At 39.5% G+C, this 12,639-nt stretch overlaps 1 protein-coding gene across 1 annotated transcript; it reads right to left on the bottom strand.

The window, feature by feature from the left end:
• Nucleotides 1–273: 273 nt before the first annotated feature.
• On the bottom strand, nucleotides 274–9,476 carry LOC105929984. Its single transcript, XM_036136517.1, has 9 exons — nucleotides 9,259–9,476; nucleotides 9,070–9,169; nucleotides 7,518–7,666; nucleotides 7,290–7,432; nucleotides 6,982–7,144; nucleotides 4,086–4,176; nucleotides 3,896–3,965; nucleotides 1,780–1,853; nucleotides 274–1,691 (listed from the first exon to the last, which is right to left on the bottom strand). Exons 1-9 carry the CDS (start codon nucleotides 9,314–9,316, stop codon nucleotides 755–757), a joined length of 1,785 nt encoding a protein of 594 aa, XP_035992410.1. The 5' UTR covers nucleotides 9,317–9,476; the 3' UTR covers nucleotides 274–754.
• Between the last annotated feature and the right edge of the window lie 3,163 nt (nucleotides 9,477–12,639).

Below are 12,639 nucleotides of genomic sequence, written 5' to 3'. Positions count from 1 at the left end.
AGCAAACTGACTTCAGCCGTATCGAAGAGAAGCAAAAGTTAGTCTGGCTGGCCAGGCTAAAGAAATGTCCCCTCCAATTATATAGCTGATGCAGATGGACTCTTTTTTAAACGTATTAACCCTAAAAAGACCAGGCTGTGTTACAACTGATTATTTCAGTCACAGAAGTCGGTTTAAGTAATGTTTGTTTTTCTTTAAAAGGCTCATCGTTTAGCCTTTAAACAGTTTTAAAAATATGCTGACATTTATTCAAGGAACAAGCAGAACATGCCATTTGACAGAAACACATTACCTTACTCTGCTTTATTCAAGTATTTATAAATAAATATTTACAGAAAGCTTGGGATTTCAATATTTTACACCACCAAAGACCCAAGAACAATTCAATACTGTGAAAATAAAGGCACTTTAAAAAGAAAAAAAAACTCTCAGACTAGAAAATACAGAACAAAATATTTAAAAAATTTTCAATACTCTTTAGTAAATATTATTTTTATATCTCCTCTGAGTACCATTCATGTAAAAAGGACATGAAATCCCTGATTATACTTTAGCAGGAACAGGCGGGTTAAGAAAAGATATAAAAACATAAGTTATGCTGTAAACACCTTGGCCAATTTCTGCTGCTCTTAAAAAAATGACATGGATCAGAGCCAACAGCTAGCTGTGCTACAAAAACTGGTTCTTAAAGGGGGGCGGCTTTGCTGCAGCTTCCACATCCTCAAGTATAAACTCTTAAAGCAGAGTTAGTGAACTACACACATTTATAGTCATTATCAATCACCACTGGGAAAGACATCTCAGTAGCCATTGTGGGAAAAGAGGGTATCTGCATCACAGAAGGACATTGACCGGTCCAATTATTGAAACCTGGAATCCGGCAGTGCTGAGGGATCTTGTTGACGCCCTCGTCTTGATTCACATTCAAACGTTGATGATGATCCCTGCTTTGCTTTTCTGAAATCGGAACATCTGGCTCCACCACTTTGCTTGGACATGGATTGTAGTCGTCTATAATTACAGCACGGCGGTCTGACCCTGAAGGCGCACAGCTTGAGAGTGTGAGCATCGCCTTTACTGAGTCGGCAGACGGTTCCTCAGATCTGTCAAAGCCGGCCCCAAATTTGGACTCAAGCCCACAGGAGGCGGATGTGATGTTGTCACTGGAGGTGGAAGACAAACTGGCCGTTTCTGCATAAGAGGATCCTTTGATATTTACTTTGCATGGCTGATAAGACATGTCTACTCGCGTCGCCTTTGAAACAATTTCCTGTGCCGACAACAGACAAGCAGGTACTTGTTCGTCAAGACAGTTCACAGTGTCACTTTTGCATGAAAGGCTTAAATCGTCTTGCAGTTTGATTGCCGATTTCTGCTCCATAGTCGTGTTCTGGGAGCTAGGACCAGACATAAAATAGCTAGGATTGACTATGCCAGATGATGCAGAACTCATTTTGAAACTCGGACAATTTTGATACTGGTGAACAGGAAGAAGCTTGTGTTGTGGGTCAGGCAAGAGGAGGTGTTTTGGGATGCAGTCCTTTAAGGCTTCACAGAGAGCAGTATTAATTATAGCCTTATGGTCAGGAGGTTCTGTCTGACCATCACCATGATCTGATGAGCCTGTATCGATTCCACTGCTGTTCTGACTCCCACTGGCGTCTGCTCTCTGTTCATCTAGCATCTTCAGCCTGAAGATATAGAAAGGGTTACTCAAAATGTCAATGTAATCTCACACGAAAAAAAAAAAAAAAAAAAAAAAAAAGTAGTGCTACATACGTTTGGTTGTCGTCACTTGGAAGGAGTTCCTTAACCTGGGCAAGGGAAGTTGCGATCTGGCTGGGGCATAAAATCTGAAAACAGTAAAGATTAATTTGATAGAAAATAATGCACCCTCAAACTCAATTACTCAGGAGAGTTCAACTTTAGTTTGCAATTTATACTTAAATACATAATATTATCACTCCTACTGTGGACCCCTGATCTGCAGCAGCTGCCAAAAAAGGACGGCCTTTCCTCCTGCACAGTGTCAGATTTCTTTATAACCCCAGTCGGTAACATCTTTAGGCTATTTATCTACTACAGTCAAGGTTAACCTCTCCCCACCCCCTCCCCCCGTCTAGTAGCTCTACCTGCGTTTCAAATGTGTCAAATGTGTTAAAATGGTGGTATTTCATTCATTCTAAAGGCAATTTGACTTAATACTGCAGGCACCAGTAGTTTTTAGACTGAATGACTTGAAAAACAAGATTGAATGCAGCTTTATTTCTGGTAATCCCTGAATTTAGTTAAATTACACCAGACACAAGCTAGTAACAAGCAGGCACGTGTTGCAACCAGGACAGTTCAGGGTTGGTGGAGAAAGGCAAATCAACAGAGGAACTCAAACGGAACATAAAGTAAGTAATCTTCTTGAAATTTGTGTATTTGTCCTTGATTTGAGCAGGTAAATGATATTATTTGCCAATGCAATGATTATTATTACCCCTAAAATAAGATAATTAGATATACTGCACTTGAAATAAGATGATGTAGACCGTATTTAATCTAAAAGGCAGAGGAATGTTTACAGACACAAACTATGTTCTCATAACAACGTCCCTGACAACCTTGTTAGTCACCTTAAATACCAATCATGTGTCCACCCCTTCAGGGCGTTCCCAGTATGATATAAGCATTCCGTTTATCCTATTGGTAGAGAAGATCGGTGATCCAGACGTCCTTGGTGACACATAACTCATAACAGTGATTCTGTCCAGTGTGAGTATGTCAGACACTTTGCCTTCAGAGTCAGTTTATCTGTAATTTCCATGGCAACCAACTTTGCAGTTCAGTCTTTGTAATCTCATAATCTCTTACATATTGGTGGTCAATGTATGCATCCATACTTGATGGAAGTAAAAAAATATGCAGAGTCGATGTAAAATCAGCAACAAAGAACTTCTCGGACGCTGGATGAATGAAAAGTTTTTGTTTCCTGCTCCTTTATATCCCTTTTCAATGGCGTGAACTCGTACCTCTAGCACATGCTCTCCTCAAGCTCCAAGGAAGTCAGAGCAGAGCAAAATGGAGTAACTGCGGATGCAGAAGGTATTGCTTTTCATGGACTCACGGAGGCGGTCTGGAACAGAGCGGACAAGTACAAGAGTGGAGGATGTGGAATCTGGGGGTTAGCCTCCTCTCCAACATCCCAGAGTAAACCTTCCCAGGGAGGCTGAGAAGTGAGATTCCTCTATAATTGGAAAAATCTCCAAAAATTGGGATTGCCAATTAAATTCTCCTAATTCCTCAGGCTTTGACTCCCCCAGGGGGGACATGGTGACCTGGTTGAGGAGATCCTAAAAGTGCTCCTTCCACCGCCTGACAATGTCCTCAATCAGGGTCCACGGCTCCCTTCCCAAAGCATACACAGCATGGGATGGTCCCTGTTTCCCTATTCTGAGTCGTTTTTCCAGAACTTGAGGCCAACTGAAAGTCTTTCTCCATAGTCTCTACAAATTCCTTCCAAGCCTGAGTTTTAGCTTACGCACCCACAGAAACTGCCGTCCTTCTGGCCGCCCAGTAATTGTCAGCTGCTTCAGTTGTCCCCAAGGACAACCAAGCCCTAACGGCCTAGTTCTAATCTTGGAGGAAATTTATCTTCTATGTTATTTATTATCCTTATAAATTCTTGTACCGACCATTGAATTTTCACTTGTCTTTTTTAAAAGCATGTGGGTAAAACCGGCCCAACACTAACCACCACACAAACAACCAAACAGGTGTGAGAGCAAGGGGAGTATTTTAGCATTAATCATCCAGGGTATTTCTATATTTAGGTCACTGACTATAAGTTTAACTTCAAATGTTTTTTGTCTAATTAGCTAAAATAAAAGAGCCCAAACTGGAGTCTCACCTCTGGCGTCCTGGTGAACACAAAAAGTTTTTTCGGTTCTGAATAACTGTCCCACCACTTCCTTTTGACCCTACAAAATACAAATGAATAAATAGATGTAGGCTTACATTCGGTTAGGATACTGAGCTAACAAATGAATGTGATGAGCACAGAGGCACAAGGCAAATATTGTGATACCAACATGGCTTACCTTACTACGCAGCAGTAAACAGAGACCAACAAGATGATTCCAATACCAATGGCAATGATGACTCTCAGAATCCACAAGAATTTGGAAGGGGCTGAGAAGTGACAATTGAGAAGTGGTTAGAGTGAGAAATATGGCGCTAGAAGAGTCTCAGTATTTCCAAATACACATATGTGATTCACACATGCACAGGACAAGATCTGCACACAAGATTTACACATGCATGAGACAAGAGTCACAAAAGTATTTATGATCCATACACAATTATATATTGATTCACTAACTGCCTCCAGTCTTTAAAGGTCACTGCATCTATGTGCGGATTTTTGAGACTCCTCTAACTTGACTTGATACACAAATGCATTTTTCTTTACAGGGAATGATTTACAACCAATCAGAAATCTCCCTTGTTTCAGCCAATCACAAGAACGCACTCCTCGTGGGTGATAGCAAACAGGCTTAAATCGAAGGCAACTGGACTTTCGGTCAGTTCTTTCTCAAAACATATCCAGGGGTCTTTGTCAATTCTGCCGTCTCACACTTCAGCAACCTGTAGTTGGTGCACTGCTGTTTTTAAGGACTTGGAGGCCCATCCTCCTAGGCGTATTCTCAGTCAGATGCAAATCAGTGACCCACCTGCCACTGTCCTGGGTCGTCAGAAGTTATTGCTTGGTGGGAGTGGACTCACACCAAGTGGACTCACGGTTGCCTCCGATTTAAGCCTTTTAGCTGTTACTATGAAACCGGATAAGTAAGAATTTGCACAGGCACGTGGGTGATGATTTACTTATAAGCCACTCACATGAACCTGTTCACAGAGTGCATGTCTTATGAGCGCAGGGAACATGCAGCTGGTGGAGTTCAGATTGTTTAGATTTCAGCATTGATTCTGGCAACCTCAGTGCAGCTGTAAGTGAAACATATATAACGTAATATGTTTAGCTTGCTATCAACTTGATATGATACGTTGTTTAATTATTGATTTTAATGAGTTTAATTGTGCAACTATAGCATATGCTGGCACTAAGAAAGCAAGCTATGCAAGCGCTTCTAGATAAACCTTACTGAAAAACCCAAACGACTATAGTTTTTTTTTTCTCATAAAATGTTTATTTCACAATAGTCTGATGATTTTGTAACTAACCCCTGAGTTGATCCCCTTTTCATTTGTATTACTGTTTAGAAATTACCCCCAGATATGGTCCCTGCTTTTGTCAGTAAGCTGCTGCAGTTCAGCATGCTCGCCTCAGTTATATCCAGATGTTACTTGACTTGAAATGACAGATGCTGTCAAATAGTCATTCCAGTCACAATAATTCAAACTTTATGGAAAGATACTAGCTAGCTCTACAATGACATGGAAAAGCCAAGCGTAGCTTGCAAGCGTAACTTGCTGCACTTACCTCGCTAGCTACTTTTATAGTTGCACAATTAAACTGTTTAAAATTAATAAATAAATAAAGTATCATAAAAGATGGATTAGCAAGCTAAACACAAGTTTCAATTACCAGTCCAATGACGTTACCAGAATCCTGAGGTCTAAACAAACTTCCACCAGCTGCATGCACCCTGCATTCATAATACAGGAATGGCACTCTGTGAACAGGTTCATGATTGTCTTATAAGTAAATCATCACCCATGTGGTGTACGTTCTTGTGATTGGCTGAAACAAGAGAGATTCCTGACTGGTTACAAATCATTTTGTTGAAAAAAAAAAAATGCATTTGTGTATCGATTCAGGAAAGTCTCAAAAATCCACACACAAATGCAGTGAAGTCTAAAGAGCAGAGGTAGTTAGTAAATCAATATATAATTGTATGGATCAGAACTTCCTTTTTGAATCTTGTCCTGTACATGTGTGGATCTTGTGTGCGTGTGTGGATATTGTCCTGTGCATGTATGAATCACATATGTGTATTTGTAAATAGCTCCACAGAGGAACCCCAGTTTTTACTCCAGCAGGTGTACAAACTGCAGTTGTTTAAAGTGAGCCCATGTTGATGGCTCACATATCACCACGAAGCATGAGTCTGATCATAATCAAAACTGTGCTTTAAAGTTAGTGTATAGTATTTAATACCAACTTGACTTATCAATCTCTTTAAACACCCACGGAATCAAAGCACTATACACAGAATTAATGAAACAGCAGTCAGATGATACAACAATAAACGGATAATAAAATCGACAAATGACCTAAAAATAAATAAAACAAAACATAATCAATATTATCATCCTGGCCAAATTCCTACTCAGCAATCCAGATGCACACAGCCTCCTCTAGACAACAGGAACTTCATCATGGAGCGCGTGTGGAAATGTCATTGGACGTTTAAGACAGCAATGAGATTCACTTTTTAAGAAGTAAATTTAATGTAGACAAGATATGTGTTTTTACCTCTGATTTACACATTTAATAAAAAAAATCTTTCCCACATTGTATTCACAGTTATTTAGCTCTTTCTTCCATGGTTGTCATTGGTAAGCATGAAATAACACTGATCAGCTGATTCGTTTAAACGCACATTGGCATTCATAAGGTGCTTTGCATGAACTAGTTATGGCTTGACGTAGGCGTGTAGAGGGCAGAACATGAGGTGGAACCTACTAAGCAAATGTTCAGGTACAGCTGGTGCATTGTTTTTATTTAGTTTTTAGTATGGATTCTACTAAGATTTTAGAAACGAGGCCCCAGATGATTTGACACAAGTTTATTGACAGGCCCACATTTAAATGAGCACCTGTTTTTCGCTTTTTATTTTTGACAACTTGATCTTCTTCTTGCTTTTAAATAGTCCCCTTTCTAATAGAAGGGTGAAATTTAGACTGTTGTTAACTATCATCTCCTTAGACCTGTTTTAAGGACGTAAAGTGGAAATTAAATCACATAAGACTTACAGGTTTTGAATTCACACTCTTGGCTTCTGTCGCTGAACATCTGACTCCTGTCCGTGTAGCTCCTCACGCTGACCACGTACCCCGTACCTGGCTCCAAATCTTGACCATTTATGTCAAAACTCTGCAGTCCCTCAACTGTAGCTGGTCTGATGTTTCCATAAACCTGGTTTGGAGAAGAACGTGGTTTACACACAATATAATTATGTGGTTGTTATCGGTTGCCAAACAAAAGAATTCAACGCCTGTAATTAAATACCAAGCACAATGGACTTAGAATTGAATACCAATTCTTGGGGCTTTGTTCCTACCTTCCCTTGCTCTCCTTTTTTGGAAACAGTCACTTCAGCGGTCAGTGGGTCAAAAAAATCTGCCCCCATGTTTGTCCTCCAGTTGACAGTAAAGATCCCTTCATATTCTTTCACTGAGACAATTGTAGGAGTTTTGGGCTTTACTGTAAACGACAGAGGGAACAGGCATCAGCTTTCTGTTTTCAGTCTCTGCGCGGCTGAACATTAAAGCTTCGGAAAACTACATACAGCTTTCCCAGAGGTTGAACGTTTTTGTGTCCACTTTTTGGCTTCCGTTGAAGGTTTCTACAGTGTAATTTTCCCCAGGGACAAAAGTGATTTTCACAGAGCAGCAACACAACTCACTGTTACACCGCTTCAAGGAGCAGTTGTATTCACTGCGGGGCACAGAACGGAAAAACAATCTCACGCATATGCGCGTAAAAGAATCCTGGAAATCTTAACTTCAGTAAAGTTAGAAAGATATTGACAGATTCGGCTTTTCCGGATCAATAACTCATCGGCGGATGATTTATTCTACAAAATAGACACCTCTCCACAACCACAGCAAGGCAGACAGTGAGCTACAACCGTAGTTTCCTCAAAACGAGTTGCTGACTGTCACTGAGCATGTTGTAGTGATGTGGAGCTTGCAGACCTTGTGGACCTTGCAGCTCTGTTGACCTCATAGCAGGCAATTCCCACGGAAGTCTCCCTCATTATCATGCCAGAAACAAGACAAAAAGCGGTATTCAGGTTTATAGGAATTTTGGTGGAGCTGTATGGGAATCTTAAATATTGTGATTTTTATTATTCAGTGAGATTTTATTTTGTGTAAGTTTGCAGGAACAAGCAGTATGCTCATGTTACGTTGTTTGATCATAATGCAAACCGTAAAGGAGAAGTTAAATAGTCTTTGGTTGTAATATAGTTGTAATCGGTATAAGCCTTTCTGCATCAATAAAGCCAATGTTATGTTTATTCAACATGTTCAAGTTATATGTGATCTAGAGTGATCTGTAGTGTACTTATTGGCTATTATATGCTTGTAATAACAATGAAAAAGTATCAAAAAATAAAGTTAAGCACATTTTCCCAAAGTAAGAGTTGTAGTATGATCTAGATGAAGTTATCTATGTGTGCTACAAGTTTGGGGGGCACTACAATGATCTATAGCGTACTTATTGGCTATTATATGCTTGTAATATCAATGAAAAAATGTAAAAAAAAAAAAACAGAGTTTGGCCTATCTTCCCAAAGTAAGAGTTGTAGTATGAACTAGATGAGGTTATCTATGTATTCTACAAGTTTGGTGGCACGACAATGATCTATAGTGTAGTCATTGCTCATTTTATACTTATTCTAATAATAAAATAGAGGTGCCATTTGCCATTTAGGCTTTGGGAAATTCCTTAAAAAATGTATTATTTTCACATTCAATAAATGTGTTATGATATACATGAGATCAGATACTGAATTTGATAATAATCCACCTCTCCTTGGTGATACTTTTGAATATTTCTCTCTGATTATTTTTCTGATGTTGCAACTTGCAGACGGTCCCTAAGCATTTGCGGAGGAGCGAGCTCTGCATTGGATCCAATGTAATTCTCCCAGCGCGATAGGAGTAACGTTTTGAGAAAACTACGGTTGTAGCTCACTGTCTGCCTTGCTGTGGTTGCGGAGAGGTTTCGGTTTTGTAGAATAAATCCCCCGCCGATGAGTTATTGATCCGGAAAAGCCGAATCTATGAATATCTTTCTAACTTTAGTGAACTGGAAATCTTAAACAAACAACTCACCCGTAGCGTTGGTCATTGCGGATGTCCACCGCGTATTCCAAACACCGTTTCGCTGACAGCTGGCACGATATATTATCATAGTCGTTGGTACAATTGAGAACTACGCGAAACATTGAATTAAAAAGATTGGTTTGTACTTTATTTTGATAAATGTGGCACCTCTCAGCTCTGTCTGTGGCACATACATACCAACGCCAGCTTGCGCAGCTGCAAAGTATCCCAAAAAAAGAAGCAGATGGAAAGCCATACTTTCTCCAAACGCGGCTAAAAGTCGAAAATTGATTTTAATTTATAAGAAGAAAAAAAACTTTTTTCAGGATTTTAAACTAACTTCTTAACCAAAAAGCAACTGTCCCATGGTGCTCTTTCTCATGAGTAAACATAACGCAGCTTCCAGATGTGCGCAGTTTCTTCCGAAGAGAAGATAGACAGGGGGGAGACAGGGCACGTCGGTCGAGCTTACGTCACGCCTTACCCCATACACGCCGGCCCACTTCAGCCCGGTTTTACAAAGAAAAAAGGAATTAAGGGGCAATTGCATTACAGAAGTGGTGGCTGAGCCTGAGCAACTTTAAAAAGTGTTTGGACGAAAGGCCAAATGTGTCGACATTACATCACGTCAGCAGATTTCCCAATTAACTGACTAGGGAGCAAACATATGATTTGACTTACTCTGGTTCTGAGTGTCTTTTTTTGACTACTTCGTTTCTCCTATTCAGTGACATGCGGTAGGGTTCATAGCTGGTGGGGCACTGACGTCATCAGAGTCAGCTTTACAAATATACACGCTCTACAGAGTAGACTCATTGCAAAGTGCTGAAGGAGACTGATTGAGCCAAATCAAATCACCAAGAGACATGGGAAAATATTGATTCTTTGATGAAAAAGAATACAACTAAATTATTTGTCATTTGATTGGTAACAGTTTATGAGTTATGATGGATTTCTGCATTTGCAACACATTCTAAAAATATAACACACATTACGCACATTTCAATACAAAAACAAAACATGAATAACTATCGCTGTCTTACCTCTACTTATGAATGAAGTCCATGCGGTGCTCTTTCTGAACAAAAATATCGGTCATTTTCCGGTAAAAGTTCTTTATTTTCTTCAGATTTAAAACTCTCTCAGTCTCAGTAGAGCTCACTGCCAGGGAGGAAAGCCTTCCTTGATCAGTCCCGTTCCGGCTGTATGTTTTGAGTCTTTTTAGTGCTTTACTTGTTTAGCAAAACTCGCTAATAATACATCCATAATTTGCTGTCATTTTACAGTTTTGTGATCAGGAGCGGTGCCCCTTGAGCGCCCCCTGCCTAGAGGCCAAGGAACTGCCGGCCTCACCTACAACCACATCTCTGCTGTTTATAATCGCCCAGCAACACGAAAACATGTTACTTGCACACACTTTGAAGACCAAAACACAATTCGTAATCCACCCTATATTAAATTGTGGGAAATTAGTTCATAACATTTTGAGAGGCCTCACTGGCTTCGCTATCAAGCGCCACCAAGGATTTACATGGAAAATAGCGAAAAGTCTGCGATTTTAAATATAATGTGACCTCAGGTACGGTTTCTAAACCCTCAACTCTTTTGGTACCAGACCACAAAGAAAGGTTGCAGGATTAACAGAGCACAGGTTCAAATTGAATATAGTTTATTTGTTTTACAAGACAATTTACACGTTTTATCCTGGACGGATAACCACCTTAAACATAGGGGCCTATGCTGGCCTGGAATCATGATAGCTAAGAGCAATAGTTAAAAAACCCAATTAAACTAGACCAGTTGGAGGAGAACTACAAAAGAAAACACAAACGAAATACACCTTGGTGTCTCCCAACAAAAACACACTCGCACCACAAACCCTAGTGCATACAACACAAAAGAAAAGAACTCTCCTCCCCCTAGTCCCCTCAATCCGGTTTATCTGAATAAAACCGGCACAGGACCCAGGGACAGCATAGGACCTCAGGTGGGATAAAACCAGCCCGGGGAGCTAAACAATAAAAACTCTCCCCTGCATTTTGTTAAAACTGCGAATAAATAGCTAAAATAAGGTCTAAGCAGTGATTAAAACAGTAAATAAAAACACAACTGAAACAGTAGCAGGCCAACCTCTCCAAGGTGGAACCCAGTCCACAGCAGTCTGTGCGTCTCTCTATTACCACGTTGCCTTTGCCGGAATCCTTGCCTCAGATCTGATCTCACCAATCTACCCCCCTTTAAATGGAACAGCTGATTACCTGCCTCATCAAGTACCAGCTGTGCGCTGTCAAGCATCCTCCATATATGGGCAGGAGGAAGGGTGTGCTGCACCATGTTTCAGGGCCATAGTGCCCTGGCTACAATTAGATGATAAAAAATGAGGAAATTAGAAAAAAAAAAAAGAAAAGAAATTTGATTACAAATGACTGAGTAAATCACAATTTATATTATGTTATCATTATTATATATTTTCGTTCTTTCCATGATGACAAGTGAGGCCTGGCCTCACTTGCCTCGCCTGACTGCACGTCACTGCTCCTATTATCTAAAGAAGAAACAACTTAAAGAATTACAGTTGTTTTCAACACAAAAAAAATAAGAAATACAATAATAAATATGCCCCCCATAATTCTATTATTTAGTCATTTATTTGGTAACAAGGCTGCACGTTGATGCAATTGGTTTGAACTCTGGCCATGAGTTTGCATGTTCTCCATGTGCATGTGTGGGCTCCTTCTGGGTGCTCCACAGTTCAAAACTTATAGGTTAACTTGTCTGTTTAAAATTATTAATATTATTATTTCCCATGCTGAAGGTGGGAAGTCTTGAACCCGTTTGTCTGTTCTGAAGATCTTTGGGACCTGGTGAAGGACAGACTTCTGGACGCAGCTGTCAAAAATAAACCGACAAGGTTAAAAAGACAAGACATATTGAAATTGTATGTGAACGTCCAATTCCGTGAATGTGGAAGCAGAGGAACAGTTTGTATTCAACAATAACTCAACAAACTTCATTTACAGAGCATACTTCATACAATCAGATGTAACACAAAGCGTTTCATAGAGATTTAAAATGGAAGGTCATACTTTTAAGCACCAGAGTGGTACACATTAAAACTGATCATATCAAGTAAACACATAAATCAATTGTGTTTAAATAAATAGGAATCAAAATTGGGAGAAAATAGACAAATTTAAGGATGAGAAACTTTGGAAATGTAATCATGTAGATTTGCAAGAAAACAGCAGAGCTCTATGTATTTGACGATGTACATAGAGCTACACTGTTTTCTTGAAAATCTACATGATTACATTTGCAAAGTTTCTCATCCTTAAATATGTCTATTTTCTCCCAAATTAATAAAATCTATAAAAATGTTAAAGTTAAAATCCCACATAGTAAACATGAAATTAACAGAATGCTATGAAATGTGGAGTAGTAAAGAGCAAAATTCTGTATTGGTTTAGTATGACAGTATACCATGATTATTAAGCAGCAATAGAACAACATAAATGGATAACATTTATACATAAACACAGCTCAAACTGAAATGAATAAACAACTATGAACCACAGCTAA

This window comes from Fundulus heteroclitus, chromosome 4 (genome assembly GCF_011125445.2).
Source record: "Fundulus heteroclitus isolate FHET01 chromosome 4, MU-UCD_Fhet_4.1, whole genome shotgun sequence".
Classification (NCBI taxonomy): Eukaryota; Metazoa; Chordata; class Actinopteri; order Cyprinodontiformes; family Fundulidae; genus Fundulus; species Fundulus heteroclitus.
This window is presented reverse-complemented; position numbering and strand designations above follow the sequence as displayed.